The following is a 20975-nucleotide window of genomic DNA, read 5'->3' as shown; positions in this document are numbered from 1 at the left end:
CGCGCGGCCCGTGAGGAGCGGGCAGCCCTTCTGAGATCGCGGGCTGTTACTTTCACCCCTCCTTCGCCGGACCCCTCTGTCAGTCCGCAGCTCGCGCCAGGGAACCCGAGCCGCCTAGGCCGCGGGCTCCTCGCCTCCAGCCTCCCGCCTCCCGTGCCAGCGCTAGCACCGGCTAGGAGCGCCGCGTGGCCTGTACCGGCCACGGGCCCCACCCCCGTGCGTCAGCGCGTAGCTGCGCCGAGGCGTTTCCCGGGGGCGTGCCGCGGTTGCTAGGCGACCAGACCGCTCCCCTTCCCGCCCCTGCAGCTGCGTCTCCCCACTACCCAGCCCGGGCCAGTTGGGAGCGAAGGCGCGTTGAGCTGCAGTGTCTGGCCGAGAGTCCCCGTAGGAGCGTCGCGCCGCGGAGGCTGCCGTCCCGGCGTAGGTGGCGTGGCCGGCCGGACCCTCCAACTGGCGCCCCTCCCCGCGCCGGGTCCCGAGCTAGCAGATGGGAGGCACAGCTCGTGGGCCTGGGCGGAAGGATGCGGGGCCGCCCGGGGCCGGGCTCCCGCCCCAGCAGCGAAGGTAACGGCGCCGCGGGGTAACGGGCTGGAGGCGCCTCAGGGAGCGGCTGGCGCTGGCAAGCGAAGCTTGGGGGCTGGGAGGAGGTAGAGTGAGCCCTCAGCAGGAGGGACGAGGGCAGGGGTCTGACTGCCTCCCCGGGACCTCCCCCCACCTCTTCTCCGTCAGGGCCCCCTCCCCCCATCCCTGGCTCACCGGGCGCGGGGGAGGGGGCTAGAGCGGAGTTAGAACAAGAAGAATTTCCACCCCTGGAATACCCCTGAAACCCTAGATCGGGGTATATGGTAAGGGATTACGAAAACTAGGACTTTTTGTGGGGCTTTTTAGTAAACGAGGAGAGACCGGGAGCGATACCTTGGAAGGAAGCCCTGTTGCTTAGAGCGGATAACCAAGGGCTGAACTCTTGGGGTTTGCTGTGAGGGGTGCGGTCTAGCTTCGGATGTGCAGATTGTGGGCTGTGCTGGGTACGGCTTTTTCCGGATCCTATTTTGAGAGATTCCCCACCTTGCGTTGTATTTTACACCTCAATGGAGAGAAGAGACCCCTGCTCCCCGCTTTATTTGCATGCAGACTCTTGTTAATTTCCTCTGGCTGTTAGTCACTAGTCAATTTTGCACGTTTTCTTTTTCTTTATAAATGTGGACGCCTGTCCTGGTTGGTTTTATCAGGCTTATGGCAAAGGGTCAGTCACATTCAGAATATTTGGTTTCTGTCAGTGAAGCCGTTCCCTGTTAAAAATATAAATAATTCTATCAGAATGTGAGCATGTTTTTAAAAAGAGCATTCCAAAAATATTTGTAGGGTGTTTTCCCCCTTTGTATTTTTATAACACATCTATAAAGAAAACTCTAGAACGAATTTCACAAAACAGTTTTTAAAGGTGACCAGAATATTCCAGGATATTTTAAAAGACATTAAACAAATTATTCCTCTGCAACATCGTCATTGTTATATTCATAGTGTATAATGTAAAATGATACAATGAAATGCTGATGTGTGTAACTGGGAAATCCGTGTTCTTGGTAGCAGATGAAATACATTATTCAGGGCCATCTTGTGGATTAAATAAATCCTCTCCGTCTTTTGTGTTCCCTTACAGTGGTGGAGCCACAGTGTTAAAGAACAGAGAAGTGATCCTTAATCATTTAGAATTTTGCCTCCACCATTCACCAGAAAATGAAGTGGAAAGAGAAGTAAATTCCATACATTTTATATTTTAGAGCATCCTTTTAGTGTTTGCTGTAGTACTTAACTGTATTTTTCTGCAAGTTAGGTAGATGTAAGTAGGTAAGCAAGTAAATTAATGAAGAGAAGACAGCCTTAAAAAGGCCTTTTATTTCTTGCCTGTAAGACCCAGAAGTGTATAGACTGGAGCTAGTCTTCCCATTAACATGGGGAAGACAGGCTCAGAGGAGAAGGTAGCACAGCCAGTGTTAGAGCTGAGATTAGAATCCAAGTCTCTGACTTTGAAAAACTATTACCTCTGTTAGTTTTTTCTGGTCTTTTTTTTCCTCTATGAACTTCAGATTCAAACTAGACTTTATTTTCAAGTAGTAAGTTATTAGGAGATCCTCCTGATAGTCCTTATTAGTTTTAACAACATTCAGAGAGACTTGTTTCAACTCTTTTAAAATAAAAACCTAGAAATGCTGTCCTTGAAAAACAGAAGTTGGATTTCCTCTGTTCCTCTTCCAAATACCCCAGTTGTTTATATTCAGTGCCAAAATGTAGTGTAGACTTTTATTTCTATTACTGTTCCTTGTAGCAGATATGAAGCAGTTAAGATACAGGATTTTATATTCTTCAGTTACTGACAGATTTTATCTGTAATCCTTTCAACTAGGTTGGGGGATGGTGTCTATGATACCTTCATGATGATAGATGAAACCAAATGTCCCCCCTGTTCAAATGTGCTCTGCAATCCTTCTGAACCACCTCCACCCAGAAGACTAAATGTAAGTAAAAGAAGTAATTCTTTGTACATGAATTGTTTTGGAAAGGAGGAAGTGCTACTTAATGCTCAAGGTACACTTATGTATCACTGACTCCCAGACTTTTTTTTTGTTTCTTTTTGATTCCTCTTGACTTTGAAATAACAATGTCTGTGGTCCAAATTTAGCTTTTCAGAATGATTTCAATTTGAAGCTCACCTTTTTATTTCAGTTTCCACTGGGATAAATATATAGTGCTAGGAAAAAAATAATATGCTACTTTTATGTAGGTAATGCTTATTTTTGTATAGGATGGTATACACCTAGTATTACAAAGGCTTCTTTTAACAAAAATAAGAAACAGAAAACATCTTGGAATTCATAGATCTGCAGGGTTTTTTTTCCCCTGCACGATGGAAATGTAGTCTTCGTTTATTAGTATGCTAAAGAGAACCATTTTATAGATAGATGGTAATTAAGACAGTTTGGGACTGCGACACTTAGCCTTTTTTTTTGAGATGGAGTCTCTCTGTCGCCCAGGCTGGAGTGCAATGGCATGATCTTGGCTCACTGCAACCTCTGCCTCCCAGGTTGAAATGATTCTCCTGCCTCAGCTGCCTGAGTAACTGGGATTACAGGCGCGCGCCACCACGCCCAGCTAATTTTTATATTTTTAGTAGAGACGGGGTTTCACCATATTGGTCAGGCTGGTCTTGAACTCCTGACCTCGTGATCCACCCGCCTCGGCTTCCCGAAGTGCTGGGATTACAGGCATGAGCCACTGCGCCTGGCAGCTTTTTTTTTTTTTTTTTTAACTTAAGATAAAATTAATTCACATTCCCTCGGCATGCGTAGAGTGGTAGGCAGAGCAGGGTTTGGCCAAGTTCCATGACAAGGAGAGGCTATCCTATGACTTTAAAATTTGCTGCATATGTCATCAGATGAACAAACTGAATAATTGAATTGACTCATTTGTGACATTTCTCTTTCACATTTCTGTGTTTAAGACCTGAAATTGTTTCTATATGGAAAAATCACTTGTATTTTTCATAGTCCTTCCTGTTGTCTTCAGTTTTTGCTTAAATCAACCTTTTTCCTTTTTTTTTTTTTTTTTTCCTAAGATGGAGTCTTACTCTGTCGTCCAGGCTGGAGTGCAATGGCGTAACATCGGTTCATTGCAACCTCCGCCTCCCAGGTTCAAGCAATTCTCCTGCCTCAGCCTTCCTGAGTAGCTGGGATTACAGGCGCCTGCCACCACGCCCAGCTAATTTTTGTATTTTTAATAGAGACAGGGTTTCACCATGTTGGTCAGGCTGGTCTCGAACTCCTGACCTCAAGTGATCCACTTCCCTCGGCCTCCCGAAGTGCTGGGATTACAGGCGTGAGCCACCGTGCCTGGCCCTTTTCCCCACTTTCAGCACTAGTAGTATACAAAACGTGAGCTAAAAATGTCTTGAAGGCTGGTCACCCTATTTTTTGTCCCCTTTTGGAGTGTAGTGGGGTTTCTTTCCATTCTTTGCAAGTTTGTTTCTTTAATATGTCAAAATGTCTAAGAACTTCAGAACCATATACATCTTGTGTTGCCCATCAGATTGCTTGGTTACTTGCTGCCAATTGGCTCATCTCTATAGGAAACTATTTGCAATTGGGTTGAAGTGTTAACATCTGACTTTAAGTCATTTTAACTTTGAATTTTTTTTTTTTTTTTTTTTTTTTTTTGTGGTGGAGTCTCACTCTGTCGCCTAGGCTGGAGTGCAGTGGCGCTATCTTGGCTTACTGCAACCTCTGCCTCCCGGGTTCAAGCGATTCTCCTGCCTCACCCTCCCAAGTAGCTGGGATTATAGGCACCAACCAACATGCCCAGCTAATTTTCGTATTTTTAGTAGAGACGGGGTTTCACCATATTGGTCAGACTGGTTTTGAACTCCTGAGCTTGTGATCCACCCACCTCAGCCTCCCAAAGTGCTGGGATTACAGGTGCGAGCCATTGCGCCTGGCCAAGTCATTTTAACTTTGATTCAGAGTTAGCCAATGCTATTTACCTTCCAGTAGGTTACTTATTTTGTATGTTTCAGGATCAAAAATGAATTTCTTACTGCATGGTGTTCGGCATAGCAGTTTTGTAGGGGAGCAAGAAGAAAGATGTCTTTCTTGCGTAAAGATGTCTTTACTCTTTACTCATTTCTTTTCTTTTTTTTTTTTTTTGAGACGGAGTCTCACTCTGTCACCCAGGCTGGAGTGCACTGGCACTCACTGCAAGCTCTGCCTCCCGGGTTCACGCCATTCTCCTGCCTCAGCCTCCTGAGTAGCTGGGACTACAGGCGCCCACCACCTCACCTGGCTAATTTTTTGTATTTTTAGTAGAGACGGGGTTTCACCGTATTAGCCAGGATGGTCTCGATCTCCTGACCTCATGATCCGCCCGCCTTGGCCTCCCAAAGAGCTGAGATTACAGGTGTGAGCCACCGAGCCCAGTCCCTTTTTTTTTTTTTTTTTTTTTTTTTTGAGATCAAGACTCACTCTCACTCAGGCTGGAGTGCAGTGGCGCAATATCGACTCACTGCAACCTCCACCTCCCAGGTTCAAGCAGTTCTCCCTGCCTCAGCCTCCCAAGTAGCTGGGATTGCAGGCATCTGCCACCATGCCTGGCTAATTTTTGTAGTTTTAGTAGAGATGGGGTTTCACCATGTTGGCCAGGCTGGTCTCGAACTCCTGACCTCAGGTGATCTGCCCGCCTCAGCCTCGCAAAAGTGCGGGGTTTACAGGCATGAGCCACCGCACCCGGCTGTCCTTACTCATTTTGCTGGAAAAAAAAAAAAAAAATGCGTTTTGACCTCTTGGTGCCACTTACATTTCATTATGCCATGACTCTATCCTGAGATCCTGTTGCCCTTTTTACAAAGTTTTCTAGCGTCGTTTATTCAAGGGGCTCTTATGTTCTCGTGGTAGACTATAAATATCTGCCCCACAGACTTTTATTGGGTTAAGTTTTGTGTTGCAGGGATTTAGGGTTTGGGAGCCGGGGAAAAGGCTCTGAGTGAGAAGGATATTCCTTTTGAATTTCTCAGCAAGATTTTTAAAACTTGATTAATGTAGTAGGAGATTCTATTTGAAATGCCAGAAGCCCATCAAATTAGCAGGGTATATGAAGCATTCTTATGAAATAAAACATGATAAATATGACATTATTCATCTCTCTGGATATAATTACATGGTTAAGAAAATACTTCGTAGAGTCAATCATATACATTGCTTGGTTATTGTGATTCTAACCCTAGACTAGAAATATTTAGTGTTTTTTTTTCCAATAGGTTTTTGGGGAACAGGTAGTGTTTGGGTTACATGAACAAGTTCTTTAGTGGTAATTTCTGAGATTTTGGTGCACCCATTACCCGAGCAGTGTATGCTGGACCCAGTGTGTAGTCTTTTATCTCTCACTCCCCTACCACCCCATCCCCCAAGTCCCTAAAGTCCATTGTATCATTCTTAAGCCCTTGTATCCTCTTCATAGCTTAGCTTCCACTTATGAATGAGAATATACCATGTTTGGTTTTACATTTCTGAGTTACTTCACTTAGAATAATTCCATCCAGGTTGCTGTGAATGCCATTACTTCATTCTTTTTTATGGATAAGTAGTATTCTATGAGATATATGTGTGTGTGTGTGTGTGTATACACAAATATATACACGTATATATATACCATAATTTCTTTATCTACTCCTTGATTGATGGGCATTTGGGGAAATATTTAGTGTTTTAAAACAATTATACTTTAATATGTGTGAACACTAGATTTTTTTAGAGCAATGGAAGGAAGGTTTTATTTATAGCTCATCAGACTTGATATGTAATTGATTCAGGCCAGTATTTGAGTTATTTACAGGAAAGGAAAGAAAGTTAAGAAGAGAACCCCTCCCTGAAAGGATTCCCTATTTAATAAATGGTGCTGGGAAAACTGGCTAGCCATATGTAGAAAACTGAAACTGGATCTCTTCCTTACACCTTGTACAAAAATTAATACAAGATGGATTAAAGACTTAAATGTTAGACCTAAAACCATAAAAACCCTAGAAGAAAACCTAGGCAATACCATTCAGGCCATAGGCATGGGCAAGGACTTCATGACTAAAACACCAAAAGCAACGGCAACAAAAGCCAAAATTGACAAATGGGATCTAATTAAACTAAAGAGCTCCTGCACAGCAAAATAAACTACCATCAGAGTGAACAGGCAACCTACAGAATGGGAGAAAATTTTTACAATCTACCCATATGACAAAGGGCTAATATCCAGAATCTGCAAAGAACTTAAATTTACAAGAAAAAATCAACCCCATCAAAAAGTGGGCAAGGGATATGAAATGTCTTCAAAAGACCTTTATGCAGCCAACAGACACGTGAAAAAATGCTCATCATCACTGGCCATCAGAGAAATGCATATCAAAACCACAATGAGATACCATCTCACACCAGTTAGAATGGCGATCATTAAAAAGTCAGGAAACAACAGGTGCTGGAGAGGATGTGGAAAAATAGGAACACTTTTACACTGTTGATGGGACTCTAAACTAGTTCAACCATTATAGAAGACAGTATGGCGATTCCTCAAGGATCTAGAACTAGAAATACCATTTGACCCAGCCATCCCTTTACTGGGCATATACCCAAAGGATTATAAATCATGCTGCTATAAAGACACATGCATACGTATGTTTATCGTGGCACTATTCACAATAGCAAAGACTTGGAACCAACCCATATGTCCCTCAATGATAGACTGGATTAAGAAAATGTGGCACATATATACCATGGAATACTATGCAGCCATAAAAAGGATGAGTTCATGTCCTCTGTAGGGACATGGATGAAGCTAGAAACCATCATTTTGAGCAAATTATCGCAAGGACAAAAAACCAAACACCGCATGTTCTCACTCATAGGTGGGAATTGAACAATGAGAACACTTGGACACAGGGTGGGGAATATCACACACCGGGGCCTGTCGTGGGGTGGGGGCTGGGGGAGGGATAGCATTAGGAGATATACCTAATGTAAATGACAAATTAACGGGTGCAGCACACCAACATGGCACATATGTACGTATGTAACAAACCTGCACATTGTGCACATGTACCCTAGAACTTAAAGTGTAATAATAATAATAAAAGAAGAGAACCCCTCCCTCTGTGGAAAAATTACCTCCCAGAATTCTCCAGATTCACTGGAGAAGATGACCTTGATGGTGGACTACACTGACGTAGCCTGCTTTGTTCTGGAGCATGCTGTAAGAGAGACATAAAGTGCAGCCTATGTTGCGAATGTGAACAGGAGAGTGAGGAAGCCTGATGTATGTTGGGTAAGGTGAGGCAGATGTAGTGGAGATGGTAAACCTACAGAATGGTGGAGACAGGGACAGCACAGCCACTTTTAAGTATCCAGAGGGCTCCTACTTGAAATTTGGACATTTCTGTGTGGTTCCCAAAGGCAAAGTAAGACTTATTTTGCAAGGAGAGAAATTTAGGTTTACCTTAAGGAAAAACCATGAATTAGGGACCCCAAATGATATCATTAATATTATTGTAATAGTTCCGTGGAAATTACATTTCTGATATGTATCTGTTCTTATTTATGTTGTGTACCTGAGACCCTCTCATTATCACAAACAGAAATGAAGGCCTTCAGAGCCAGTGCAGCCTTACATGTAAGCAGAGTAGGGGAAATTCCCAGGGACAGACCCTGCACCACAAATAACCTTTCCTAACAGCTTGTCACTGGTGACTGCAGTTCCTAGAGGCATTCCTTTGGGTTAGGGCATTGATCTTCTTTTGAAGTTCAAATATCCATGGAGAGGTAACACAGTCCATTGTATAGCGAGTGGAAAGTATGTTTTATGTGGGGAGAAAGTGGGTGAGGCAATTCCGTGTATCCTAAGCGAAGGCCTATTGTAGGGGCCTTCATTGAGCAGAAGGCGTAGTTAGTGCTAGATGCTTGATGGAGGGAGATCAGACTGGAGAAATGGAGGAAGCCACCAGAGAGAGAAGAGAGAAAAGGGGAAGGGGAAGGATGTATAGGAACTTAAACTTCAATGTATTGAGAATTTTGCTGAATTGTAACCAGTGTCTTAAATATTTTATAGTTGGTGAAATTATTATTATTAATTAGACAACATCCTACAAGCAGATATTATTATCCACATGTTGCAGATAAAGAAACTGAGGCTCAGGAAGGCAACAGGGATCTACAGTTTTTTTTTTTTTTTTTTTTTTTTTTGAGAAGGAGTCTTGCTCTGTCGCCCAGGGTGGAGTGCAGTGATGCAATCTTGGCCCACTGCAACCTCTGCCTCCTGGGTTCAAGCAATTCTCCTTCCTTAGTCTCCCAAGTAGCTGGGATTACAGGCACACGCCACCATGCCTGGCTAATTTGTGTATTTTTAGTAGAGACGGGGTTTCACCATGTTGGCCAGGCTCATCTCCAACTCCCAACCTCAGGTGATCTGCCCATTTTGGCCTCCCAAAATGCTGGGATTATAGGCGTGAGCCACCACACCCCGCTGGACCTACAACTTTTAAGTAGCATAGCCAGGACCCCAACCCAGGCCTTCTGACTCCCTGTTTCTTCAGGATGTGTTTCAGAGACTTCAGCAGTAAATATTTAGATGCATTAAAGTTAGGTAGTAAAGATTTTAAGGACAACTAGCCAAGATGCTTGTAGATGTTTGTTTTTGTTATGTAAATCTAATTAAAACCAAACCATTAAAATTCTTTTCCTAGTTCCACCAGATTTATTCCCTAATAGATTGCAGGCTGGAGTGCAGTGGTGCGATCTCAGCTCACTGCAACCTCCATCTCCCCGGTTCAAGTGATTCTCCTGTCTCAGGCTCCTGAGTAGCTGGGAATGCAGGTGCGCACCACTACGCCTGGCTAATTTTTGTATTTTTAGTAGAGACAGGGTTTCGCCATGTTGGCCATGCTGGTCTCGAACTTCTGACCTCAGGTGATCCACCCACCTCGGCCTTCGAAAGTGCTGGGATTACAGGCATGAGCCACTGCGGCCGGCCAATATTTAGATTCTATATGCAGGCCTGTTTATTTTCTTGACCAGTGATAGTTTCTATTTTGGTATCAGAGAGACTGTATGTACTTGGGCAATATCTGGCCCCTTTATTTTAAAACTAAATGCCAAGCTGTGGCTACATTTGAACTGGCTTCTTGACTTTAAGATCATATAATACATGATGTAACTGTAAGTGTTCTATAAATATTTAAATTGATTAAATGATTTTTTAAAAGGACTTTTATAACTGAATTACGGGAGCTGTCTGAAGTATGCCAACACTTAAATTTTTGTCATTTATGTTTTTTAATATTGTTCTTTGTTATTTATTTTTGGTAATTTATAAATACAATTTTTGTTTGGCTTAAGTTATATTAAAATTTCTAGTTTTTAAAGGTTTGACCACTTTTTAGCTTACATTTTTAGAGATTATAACTGTAGCCCAGAGCTCCTCCGGAATTAATCTGTTCCTCATACTACAGGCTCTCTGAAATTATCAAACAGATAAAGGACATAATTCTTCAGGGTCCATTGAGAAAAACAGTTGTTCTTTTAAGTATCCTAGACTTCCTTTTATTTTTAACAACAGATTTAACATTTTTATCTTTCCAGCCCCTTCTTAATATTTTTCACTGATTTCTTTTTTTATTTTTTTGAGACAGTCTCTCTCTCTGTTGCCAAGGCTGGAATGCAGCAGTAGCGTGATCTTGGCTCACTGTAGCCTCCACTTCCTAGGTTCAAGCGATTCTCCTGCCTCAGCCTCTCAAGTAGCTGGGATTACAGGCATGCATCACCACATCTGGCCTTGTTTTTTGTTTTGTTTTGTTTTTTTTGTATTTTTAGTAGAGGTGGAGTTTTGCTGTGTTGGCCAGGCTGGTCTCAAACTTCTGGCCTCAAGTGATCTGTCCGCCTTGGCCTCCCAAAGTGCTGGGATTACAGGGATGAACCACTATGCCTGGCCAAATTTTTTATTTTATTTTTTATTTTATTTATTTTTTTGAGACCGAGTCTCACTCTGTCGCCCAGACTAGAGTGCAATGGCATGATTTGGCTCACTGCAACCTCCACCTCCTGGGTTCAAGCAATTCTCGTGCCTCAGCCTCCCAAGTAACTGGGATTACAGGCATGCACCATCATGCCCGGCTAATTTTTGTATTTTTAGTAGATACAGGGTTTTACCATGTTGGCTAAGCTGGTATCAAACTCCTAACCTCAAGTGATCCACTTGCCTTGGTCTCCCAGAGTGCTGGGATTACAGGCGTGAGACACCACACCCAGCCAAAAAATTTTATTTTTTAAGGTGTACAATGTAATTGTTTTGATACAGGTAGTGAAATGGTTACTACAGTCAAGCCAATTAAACGTACCTGTCATCTCACAGTTACCCTTTTTTCTTTTTCTTTTTTTTTTTATTATACTTTATGTTCTAGGGTACATGTGCACAACGTACATGTTTGTTACATATGTATACATGTGCCATGTTGGTGTGCTGCACCCACCCTTTTTTCTTAATATTAATTAATATTAATTTTACTTAGGTGTTTGGTTGTTTTTGTGCTTCTATTCCTCCATCTTATTTCAAAAAACCTTGTTTCAATTCAAAGAATCTTAATTCAGAGGAGTAAGTAGAGCTTTTTTCTGTGGGTCACTGTCCCTTCCAGGAGAAGACTGTGGAAAACCTAGTGAAAGAAGTGGTACTCCTTAATCAAGTAGGCTCTTGCTGGGGAATAGTTTTTAAGAAGCACCCCAGGGACCCTGGACCCTCACTGTTACCAGGTACTTGGAGAATTGGTCCAGTTGATCTCCAGAGTTCTCTCTAACTTAGAGCTTTTGTGATTCAATGAACTAAGTTAAAAGGCTGCAGTAATTTATATGGGGACCTGGGAGTATATGATTGAACACTTTGTTGATTCCAGGCCACAGTCAGCATTCAGCCCTGCTAGTCTACAGATGCTGGGAGAACCTGGAGCTGAGTTATATTAATGGGAAGGGCCCTGGAATAGGAGCCAGAAGACCTAGGTTCAAATTCTGCTTCTGTCACTTGATGGTGCCTTACTGTTTACACTTCAGTAGGCATTATTTTGACCATGCTATTTGTCTTTAAGATTTGGGAAGATACTTGAAACAATTAGTAAACAGTGTAAGATAGTGCATATATTATACATAAGTACCAAATTATGTGGCATAAACTGGACAAACTGCAGTTAGGACGTGAGGTTAATTAGTATGGGCTTGGAGTAGTTCTAAGTGGAAGAGAGAGGAACTGAACTGGGCTTTGAAGGAATGTAGGAGTCGAGGGGATGAGGGGTAGAAGGATTCTCAGTACAAGGATACATCTGTAAGAAGGAACCTGGCATGTGGGGGGCATGGTAAGACCATCTTGTCTTGAACAAAGCAAGGCATGTATGGGGATTAGGGATGGCTGCAATATTCAGGGAGTCTGAAAATTAATATAACATAAGTTGCTAGAGACTCTTGCTTTTCTTATCTCCTTTTTGGATCATTTTAACCTTAAAGTAAACGTGACTGGATATGTTTTGATGTTATTCAGTTAGAGGAGGGAAGATTCTTCCATCTTTCTGATGTCTTTAATGACTAACATATTCATTGTCTCTTTCATAGATGACCACTGAGAAGTTTACAAGAGATCATACTCAGCACTTTTTGGATGGAGGTGAGGTGAAGGTAGAACAGCTGTTTCAAGAATTTGGCAACAGAAAATCCAATACTGTTCAGTCAGATGGCATCAGTGACTCTGAAAAATGCTCTCCTACTGTTTCTCAGGGTAAAAGTTCAGATTGCTTGAATACAGTAAAATCCAACAGTTCATCCAAGGCACCCAAAGTGGTGCCTCTGACTCCAGAACAAGCCCTGAAGCAATATAAACACCACCTCACTGCCTATGAGAAGCTGGAAATAATTAATTATCCAGAAATTTACTTTGTAGGTCCAAATGCCAAAAAAAGACATGGAGTTATTGGTGGTCCCAATAATGGGGGGTATGATGATGCAGATGGGGCCTACATTCATGTACCTCGAGACCATCTAGCTTATCGATATGAGGTGCTGAAAATTATTGGCAAGGGGAGTTTTGGGCAGGTGGCCAGGGTCTATGATCACAAACTGCGGCAGTATGTGGCCCTGAAAATGGTGCGCAATGAGAAGCGCTTTCATCGTCAAGCAGCTGAGGAGATCCGGATTTTGGAGCATCTTAAAAAACAGGATAAAACTGGTAGTATGAACGTTATCCACATGCTGGAAAGTTTCACATTCCGGAACCATGTTTGCATGGCCTTTGAATTGCTGAGCATAGACCTTTATGAGCTGATTAAAAAAAACAAGTTTCAGGGTTTTAGCGTCCAGTTGGTACGCAAGTTTGCCCAGTCCATCTTGCAATCCTTGGATGCCCTCCACAAAAATAAGATTATTCACTGCGATCTGAAGCCAGAAAACATTCTCCTGAAACACCACGGGCGCAGTTCAACCAAGGTCATTGACTTTGGGTCCAGCTGTTTCGAGTACCAGAAGCTCTACACATATATCCAGTCTCGGTTCTACAGAGCTCCAGAAATCATCTTAGGAAGCCGTTACAGCACACCGATTGACATATGGAGTTTTGGCTGCATCCTTGCAGAACTTTTAACAGGACAGCCTCTCTTCCCTGGAGAGGATGAAGGAGACCAGTTGGCCTGCATGATGGAGCTTCTAGGGATGCCACCACCAAAACTTCTGGAGCAATCCAAACGTGCCAAGTACTTTATTAATTCCAAGGGCATACCCCGCTACTGCTCTGTGACTACTCAGGCAGATGGGAGGGTTGTGCTTGTGGGGGGTCGCTCACGTAGGGGTAAAAAGCGGGGTCCCCCGGGCAGCAAAGACTGGGGAACAGCACTGAAAGGGTGTGACGACTACTTGTTTATAGAGTTTTTGAAAAGGTGTCTTCACTGGGACCCCTCTGCCCGCCTGACCCCAGCTCAAGCATTAAGACACCCTTGGATTAGCAAGTCTGTCCCCAGACCTCTCACCACCATAGACAAGGTGTCAGGGAAACGGGTAGTTAATCCTGCAAGTGCTTTCCAGGGATTGGGTTCTAAGCTGCCTCCAGTTGTTGGAATAGCTAATAAGCTTAAAGCTAACTTAATGTCAGAAACCAATGGTAGTATACCCCTATGCAGTGTGTTGCCAAAACTGATTAGCTAGTGGACAGAGATATGCCCAGAGATGCATATGTATGTATTTTTATGATCTTGCAAACCTGCAGATGGAAAAATTGCAAGCCCATTGGTGGATGTTTTTGTTAGACTAGACTTTTTTTAAACAAGACAAAACATTTTTATATAACTATAAAAGAATTCTTCAAGGGCTAATTACCTAACCAGCTTGTATTGGCCATCTGGAATATGCATTAAATGACTTTTTATAGGTCAATGCATCTTTGTTATTATCGTCAGAGGTATTTCAACTGATGTATTATACTATTGGTTTAAATCTCTTTCTCTCAAGATAGAAAGTGTAGCAAAAAATGTATCCCAACTACTCCTCACTTCTAGTGTCCCTCGGCGTCTGTTCTGGAAAGGGTAATTTGGGATGTGGTGTTAGTTGTGGCTGAGAGCCAATGCTAGGTCCCTTACCCCACCCAGTAGGGCATTCTCTAGGCTCATCGTCGGTGAAAGAGCTCACAGCAGACTGTGGGGTGGGGGAGCACCAGGAAGCTGTTGGTGACCTGGACAATTGGTGTCCCTGGTTTTCAGTGACTCATTCCTCTTCCCTTCAGTTCTCTGATGTTTGGTGTTATTATGTTATTTTGCCTCTGATTTGTTTCCTAGTCACTCAAAGCATTTTACAGAAGCCTTACCACTTTACCAAATAACCCTGTAAGGTGCTGATTTAAAAGTTGAGTCATATGCATCCCTCCTTCTTTCCTCTCCCATGTCCAAGGAAGATAAAACAGCTTCTCTGCCACAATTGACCCAGAATGCTAAAGATAGAGAATCAGCATGAAAACGGCAGCTCCCCAGCTTTGTGGTACTCCATGGACCAGCCTCCTTGCTGCATTTTCGTAGAATCTCTTCCTTACAAAAGTAGTCACTCTCGGGTAAACCTTACTACAGTTTAAAAATGCTTCCCTCTTCTCTTTACAGCTACCTGCCACCTTAATGTGCCACATTTTTTCCCACTTTCACTTTAAGCTTAGTGCTATTCCCTAGATCTGAGTGAACTTCAGTTAGAAGAAAACTAAAAATCCAGAAACTGGTGATAATCAATTGTTTTCCCCTTTATGTTTCTTAATTTTATTCTCTTCAACAGCTTTTCTTTTTCTCTGCTAAGATTTAAACAGTGAGGGCTGATAATAAAACTAGTTGTTAAGCCAGTGTCCTACTTAGAAGGGTGGAGAACGGACAGAAACTAACTCATTGCTACTGGGTTTTGTTTGTTTTTTCCTGTCCCTTCCTCTATTTCTGTCCTCTTCCAGAACAAAAGTATGCTCAAGTTCCATCCTAAATGTGTAGTTTTGGCTGGGTATAGTGGCTCATGCCTGTAATGGGAGGCTGAGGTGGGTGGATCCCTTGAGTCTGGGAGTTCAAGACCAGCCTGGGCAACCTGGTGAAACCCCACCTCTACAAAAACAAAAATTAGCCAGGCGTGGTGGCACATGCCTATAATCCCAGCTACTTGGGAGGCTGAGGTGGGAGGATCACTTGAGCTGAGATCGTGCGGCTGCATTCCAGCCTGGGCAACAGAGTGAGACTCTGTCTAAAAAAAAAAAGTGTGTTCTTTAAAGTAGAATATTTGCTTTTTACAGTATAGTTCTCAGAATGATCCAGTTCCATTTATTCTAGAATGTGATGCAAACTCGACGAGATTGGAAGAAGCTCTTTTTGTTGGGCAGTGTAGTAACAGGAAAAGAAAAGAAAAATACCATGGGTATATTATTTAGGGAATTTTTTTTTTTTTTTTTTTTTTTGAGACGGAGTCTTGCTCTGTAGCCCGGGCTGGAGTGCAGTGGCCGGATCTCAGCTCACTGCAAGCTCCGCCTCCCGGGTTCACGCCATTCTCCTGCCTCAGCCTCCGGAGTAGCTGGGACTACAGGCGCCCGCCACCTCGCCCGGCTAGTTTTTTGTATTTTTAGTAGAGACGGGGTTTCACCGTGTTAGCCAGGATGGTCTCGATCTCCTGACCTCGTGATCCGCCCGTCTCGGCCTCCCTAAGTGCTGGGATTACAGGCTTGAGCCACCGCGCCCGGCCAATTTAGGGAATTTTTGCTTTATCCAAAAGTAGTCATGATTGCTGTAGCACAGGCTGTGAAAAATGAGAGAGTGCAAATCTCTCTCATTTAAATGTCCAGGGTGGCTTTAGTCTCCCAAGTACAAAGGCCAGATGGCAGAGAACAGCTTAACCTGAGCCTTTAGCCTCATTAATAGGAGGAAGTCTTGGTACTTTTGGTGACTAAGAAACTGGATTATTTAAAAACCTTAATTATCTCCTTTACTCCTGGTTTACAGAAGGCAATGAATATACGACTCCTTTAGATCCCTCTAACTGCTGCTGAATTTTCTTTCTTTCTAAGCCTGCATCCTATCTCTTGATTGCATTGTCTGAAGAAGCTGTGTAAAATTTGTCTGGTCATTGGTTTTCTTGTCTGATAGTGGTATCTTGACCTCTTCACATGTCACACTAAATGCTGCTCATAACCCATCCTCGTCATCTTTACTCATCACTGCTTTCTTCAAGGGAGGTCTTGAAACTGCCTCACCTACCTCATGATCTGCTAGTCAAAATAGTGACTCTTTGGAAGACTGGTAGTCTCTGAATGAATTATCCAACATCTGCTTCCCCACATTAACTGCATTGTATAGTTTTGGGAACTTTGCAGGTGCTAAATCTTCATGGCCATGAAGATGAAACACCTTGAGAAATGGGAACACCTCTTCACTGTGTACTTGGATCAGCCTTCTTTCAACTACCAAGAAATGCGTGATTTCTCTGCCAACTCCAGGAAGTAGTACAGCATGATTGAATCCTTCAGTGAATCTCTTCATCATAACATAGGGTGTAAAAGCTCACATCTACTCAAAAAACTCAAATCTACTTTTTCAGTAGATACGAGCTTACATTGACTTATGAATGATTTTCTTGTAGGCCCAACTGTGTCACGACCCTCCAGTTGAAACAAAGCATGAGTTATTTTTATATTGAGTCCTTGAACTGCTAGCCAGGTAGATGTTTCCTTAAAGTCCAGAGCAGGATCCAAGTCAGATGAAGGAGGTGGCACACCTGGCTTAACTGCAGATCAGGGAGCATTGAACCTCTACAATTTGCTGCATTGGATTTGTGCTTGGGTTTCTCACTGAATAGTAAATTAGAGAAAATGCTGCTTTTACTATTTTGCATTTTATATCAACATTAGCAGCCTGTTCCCACTCGGGTGCTGTCCAAGGCACATGTTTCCTTGGGATGTTTGGACAGAACGATCTGGCTTGATGTATTTCTTGGGTTCTGGTACCACATCATAGAGTTGGTTAAATGTAGCCAGCAGCAGTGTCAAGACAGCTGACACTGTCTTCCAAGAGTGAATGTGTTGGCCTTTGGAACTGCTGCTAACGCCATGTGTGGGGCAGCGAGCATATTTTTAGGTGGTGGCAAGGCTGTATCTGATTGACACAGATCTGCAATCCCTAACACCATATTGCTGTTGTCCTGAATTTTCTAACTTGGAGAAATTTAAGAATCTCCTGCATTATCTAGGCAGAGCATATGTTGAGGTTGTTTTGCCAGTTGTTATCAGTGTTGAAGAAGTGCTCCTGCAAGCAAACTGTGTTAAAAGTATTGCGACCCCATATGCATCTGATGTACACTGTGTTTTGGTGTTTGTGTTTTCAGAGTTCTAGCCAGTACTGCACCTGAACTTGGGAGAGAAAGGAGCCTGTGGCTGAGGTTGGTGCGTGCTCTATTTCTGTGTATCAAATGGACTATAAGGTTACTGAAACTGGGCTAAGTGAAAGGGCATAGACAACTCTTTACACTGTAGACAGATTTTAGAAAGCTACGGGAAGGCAAATGGATGTTTCTGCCTAAATTTGGCAACCTAGAGAGTGATGCAGAGCAGAGTCACTGAGGTTGGCATGCCTGTCTTCTGCAGGCCAATGCAAGTTTTAGGAGAGTGGGCTGCTTAAAACATGGCGCTCGTCCACATGAATTTGATGGTTTATGTGTGGGTTTCAAGCTTAGGGACAAGTTGTGGTTTTTAGAGGCAGTAACCCTATGCCACCTTTTTGGCCACTGTTAAAGTTTCACTTGGATCCCTGCCCAGCCATAGCAATGAATGACCGAATTGGATCAGTTAGTGTAGAAATTCAGACTGTCTCTTCCTCAGTTACTGGATTGTTCTTTAGCCATTTTTCTTGTAGTCATTTCAGTCAAACTGGTTAGGTTAGGTGACTTACTGATTTCTAAATTAACAAAATTGAATTTCCAAATTGTTTCTGACATGGTGAGAGTTGGGTTAGAATTTTGGTTTCATTCCCCAAATCATTTTTTCTTTTTCTTTATTTTTACTTTTTGAGACAGAGTCTCACTCTGTCGTCCAGGCTGGAGTGGAGTGGCACAGTATTGTCTCACTGCAGCCTCAACCTCCCAGACTCAGGTGATTCTCCCACCTCATCCTCCAAAGTAACTGGGACTACAGTCATGTGCTACCATGCCTGGCTAATTTTTTGTATATCTGTAGAGGGGGAGTTTCACCATGTTGCTTGAGCTGGTCTTGAACTACTGGGCTCAAGTGATCTATGTGCCTTAGCCTCTCAAAGTGCTGAGATTATAGGCGTGAGCCACCGTGCCCAGCCTCATTTTTTCTTTCAATATGGAAAATTGGCTAATCCACCTAATACCGCTCATCCTCTTGTATTCTATCCTACCTTCTACCCTCAGAGTTATTGATGTACTCTTTCATCATGTGCTATCATGATTTCTGCTTAGATTAGAAAATAAGCTTCAAATGGGCAGGCCCATGTCTTCATATTGTTCTGAATTAACAGATTTTGATGGCCGCTGATCATGTGCACATAATGGAAGCTCATTTCCTTCCATGAACCAGGAGCATGCTCGCCTCTTCTTTTAAGTTGACCCACACAGTCTCTGATGTCTTCTTTTTGGGAAAGGGTAATCAGATAAGGATTATGTAAGGACACTTTCTTCTGGTCTAGTGTTAGATACAGTTACCTTGATGATAATAAAAAAAATGAATATCACCAAAACCTAACTATGATGTAAGAATTCTGCTTCTGCCCCCCAGGGGCTCTGAAAGAGTCTAGCCTTAATCTTCTTTCCCAGAGGAAGTTTGACTTATGACCGTATTAGTATGCTTTATTCCTCAGTGTTTAAGGGAGTTGGGGCTGACAGGTTAGCTGGCTAATGTCATTACATTTTAGTTTTTGTGACATTTAATCTGTTAAGAAGGGGGTTTATTGCATAATCAAAAAAAGAACAATAAAAAAATAAAAATTTCTACTGTGAAACTATTTTGATCTGTAGCAGCTAGTCATGTTAAAACACTTTCTGTTTTGCTTAATTCGTAACTAGGCATAATTAAAGTTAAATGCTAAATTTTAGGTAGCAGCTGATAAATGCTTCTAAGCTTTCCTGACAGAATACTCCTACTACTTTGGTGAATCATGGAAAATTCTTTCTCCTTTATTTTTAATTATTTCTTTTGCATCTGTTATTGATGTCATCAATGCGGAAGTTGGAAAGGGGACAATGATTGTTCTAGACTGCCTCTGTATGCTTTTTCTCCTCTGAAAATTAAAAATACATACTTATACCTTGAGCCAGGTGGAATTGCCAAAACATATTTTCCTCTGTGTCTTCAGTCTAGGTGACCAGTCTGTAGAGTGCTATAACTTATTAGGCTTAGAGCAGCGGCAGGCATCCATGCTATGGAAAACCTGGAGTCAGTACAAATAAGGAGTAAGAAGAGGCCAGGGATTGGCAAATCGAAGAAGAGTTCTGCTCTGCCAGAGATTAGCCTCCCAGTTTTAAATATATTTTTAATATCCCCATTTTAACATATCCCATTTTCACCTTCAACCTATACTTCCCGAAGCCCAAACTTTTAAAGAATTTACCTCCAGACCTGGCCTTCAGCCTAATATGATTAGGGTGTTTTTCTGAGTGTCTGTCAAATTATGCTGGCTAATTTCAATGAGAAAAGATTTTAAGAGTCATAGTGAACCCATCCATAAAAGGACTAAAAGCTCTCTGGTCCCTGAGATCCACAAGCCCTGAGAGAAGCCAGAACTACAAATACATCGTCTAGACTTTGAAGAAGCAGGATATGATTCTTAATATAGCTCACCCACTGCTAAGTCAAGCCTAGACTCTAATATTTTTCTATAACAGGAGAAGCCTCCCTTACTGGAGACTAGAAAGAGCCTCACATCTTCTGCCACCACATGAATAGACTAAAAAGAAGGGAGAGTCCCAGATGGGGCCAAATGGTGACCTGTAGCTATTTCAGCTCAGAATGTCAGCCTCTAAAGCATCAGGTTTGAATGACTTTGGTGTCATGGGATTCTATCCATTGTCCGTTTGAGTCTGCTGACATGCTTCCTCTGGAAAGTGCAGTTTGGCATGGATGAGTCAGTGGTTTTTTATTTTGGGGTGTTTTTTAAAAAATAAAAATGAATTACTTGGAGAATTTTTTAGCATCTCCTGATTGTTTCAAAACCAACGCCGAGAACTGTCGCAGGCAAGAACTTGTGTGCCGAACTCTGAAGGAGGTGAGTACCAGTCACTGGGTAATTAGGGCTGTGCTGCAGGTATAGCCTCTCTCACTTGATGACAATGATACAGAAAGAAAATCTTGGGAAGGGACAAGGCTTCCCTGAGAAACAGCCTTACAGAGAGTCCACCAGTATTCCTCCTTTAGTACCCAGAGCTTCTGTTCACAGCCTGCTTTGTGAGCTCCGGCCTTCCTGTGAAGGAAAATGGGAAAACATGTAGAATGCTCAGGGCTGACCATCTCCCAGGAACCCGAATCAGCAGCTCTCCCATTTACCCTCTTGGGGCCCAAGCTCAGCTTAAGGATGAAACCTGACACGCAACTTCAAGGAGTACAGTTTATTTGGGAAGTTTGGATGTTTTTCTTAGGCCCAGGCCTCAGTCTGTGGGATAACTTTTAAAGCCTGAGGGAACTGAGCAAATGAAAGAGGAAAACAATATTCTTAAGGGCTGTGGGCTCTGCTCCACCCTGCTTCTGATCTGGCCCTGAGCCACGATTGCCCTGGCAACAGGAGCTAATTGGATACCTAACAGGGACTGCCTTTCGCTGCCCTTGAGTTGTCCCCTAGATTGTTGTGGCGTGAATACAGTTCACTCCAGCCTTAACCTCCCTGGCCTCAGGTGATCTCCTACTGCAACCTCCCAAGT

The 20975-nt window shown here is 42.9% G+C and overlaps 1 protein-coding gene across 2 annotated transcripts; it reads left to right on the top strand.

Moving 5' to 3' along the window:
- Positions 1-299: 299 nt before the first annotated feature.
- Positions 300-19375, top strand: DYRK3 (dual specificity tyrosine phosphorylation regulated kinase 3). 2 transcript variants are annotated; one of them, XM_007988673.3, is made up of 4 exons: positions 300-564; positions 1661-1754; positions 2405-2516; positions 12171-19375. In XM_007988673.3, exons 2-4 carry the CDS (start codon positions 1738-1740, stop codon positions 13746-13748), a joined length of 1707 nt encoding a protein of 568 aa, XP_007986864.1. In that variant the 5' UTR covers positions 300-564; positions 1661-1737; the 3' UTR covers positions 13749-19375. The 2 variants fall into 2 exon arrangements, with proteins under 2 accessions (XP_007986864.1, XP_007986863.1); XM_007988672.3 differs by lacking the exon at positions 1661-1754.
- Positions 19376-20975: the final 1600 nt, after the last annotated feature.

Source organism: Chlorocebus sabaeus, chromosome 25 (genome assembly GCF_047675955.1).
Source record: "Chlorocebus sabaeus isolate Y175 chromosome 25, mChlSab1.0.hap1, whole genome shotgun sequence".
Taxonomy (NCBI): domain Eukaryota; kingdom Metazoa; phylum Chordata; class Mammalia; order Primates; family Cercopithecidae; genus Chlorocebus; species Chlorocebus sabaeus.
The sequence above is the reverse complement of the archived record's forward strand: the minus strand, read 5'-3'. Positions and strand labels throughout refer to the sequence as shown.

What these genes read in the sequence shown, in the direction of transcription:
- DYRK3 (XM_007988672.3), top strand. Translation starts at nt 488, where the DNA reads ATGGGAGGCACAGCTCGTGGGCCTGGGCGGAAGGATGCGGGGCCGCCC. An exon ending in CTCCCGCCCCAGCAGCGAAG is followed by an intron (nt 565 to 2,404) that starts GTAACGGCGCCG and finishes CCTTTCAACTAG; the next exon opens with GTTGGGGGATGGTGTCTATG. An exon ending in CTCCACCCAGAAGACTAAAT is followed by an intron (nt 2,517 to 12,170) that starts GTAAGTAAAAGA and finishes TCTCTTTCATAG; the next exon opens with ATGACCACTGAGAAGTTTAC.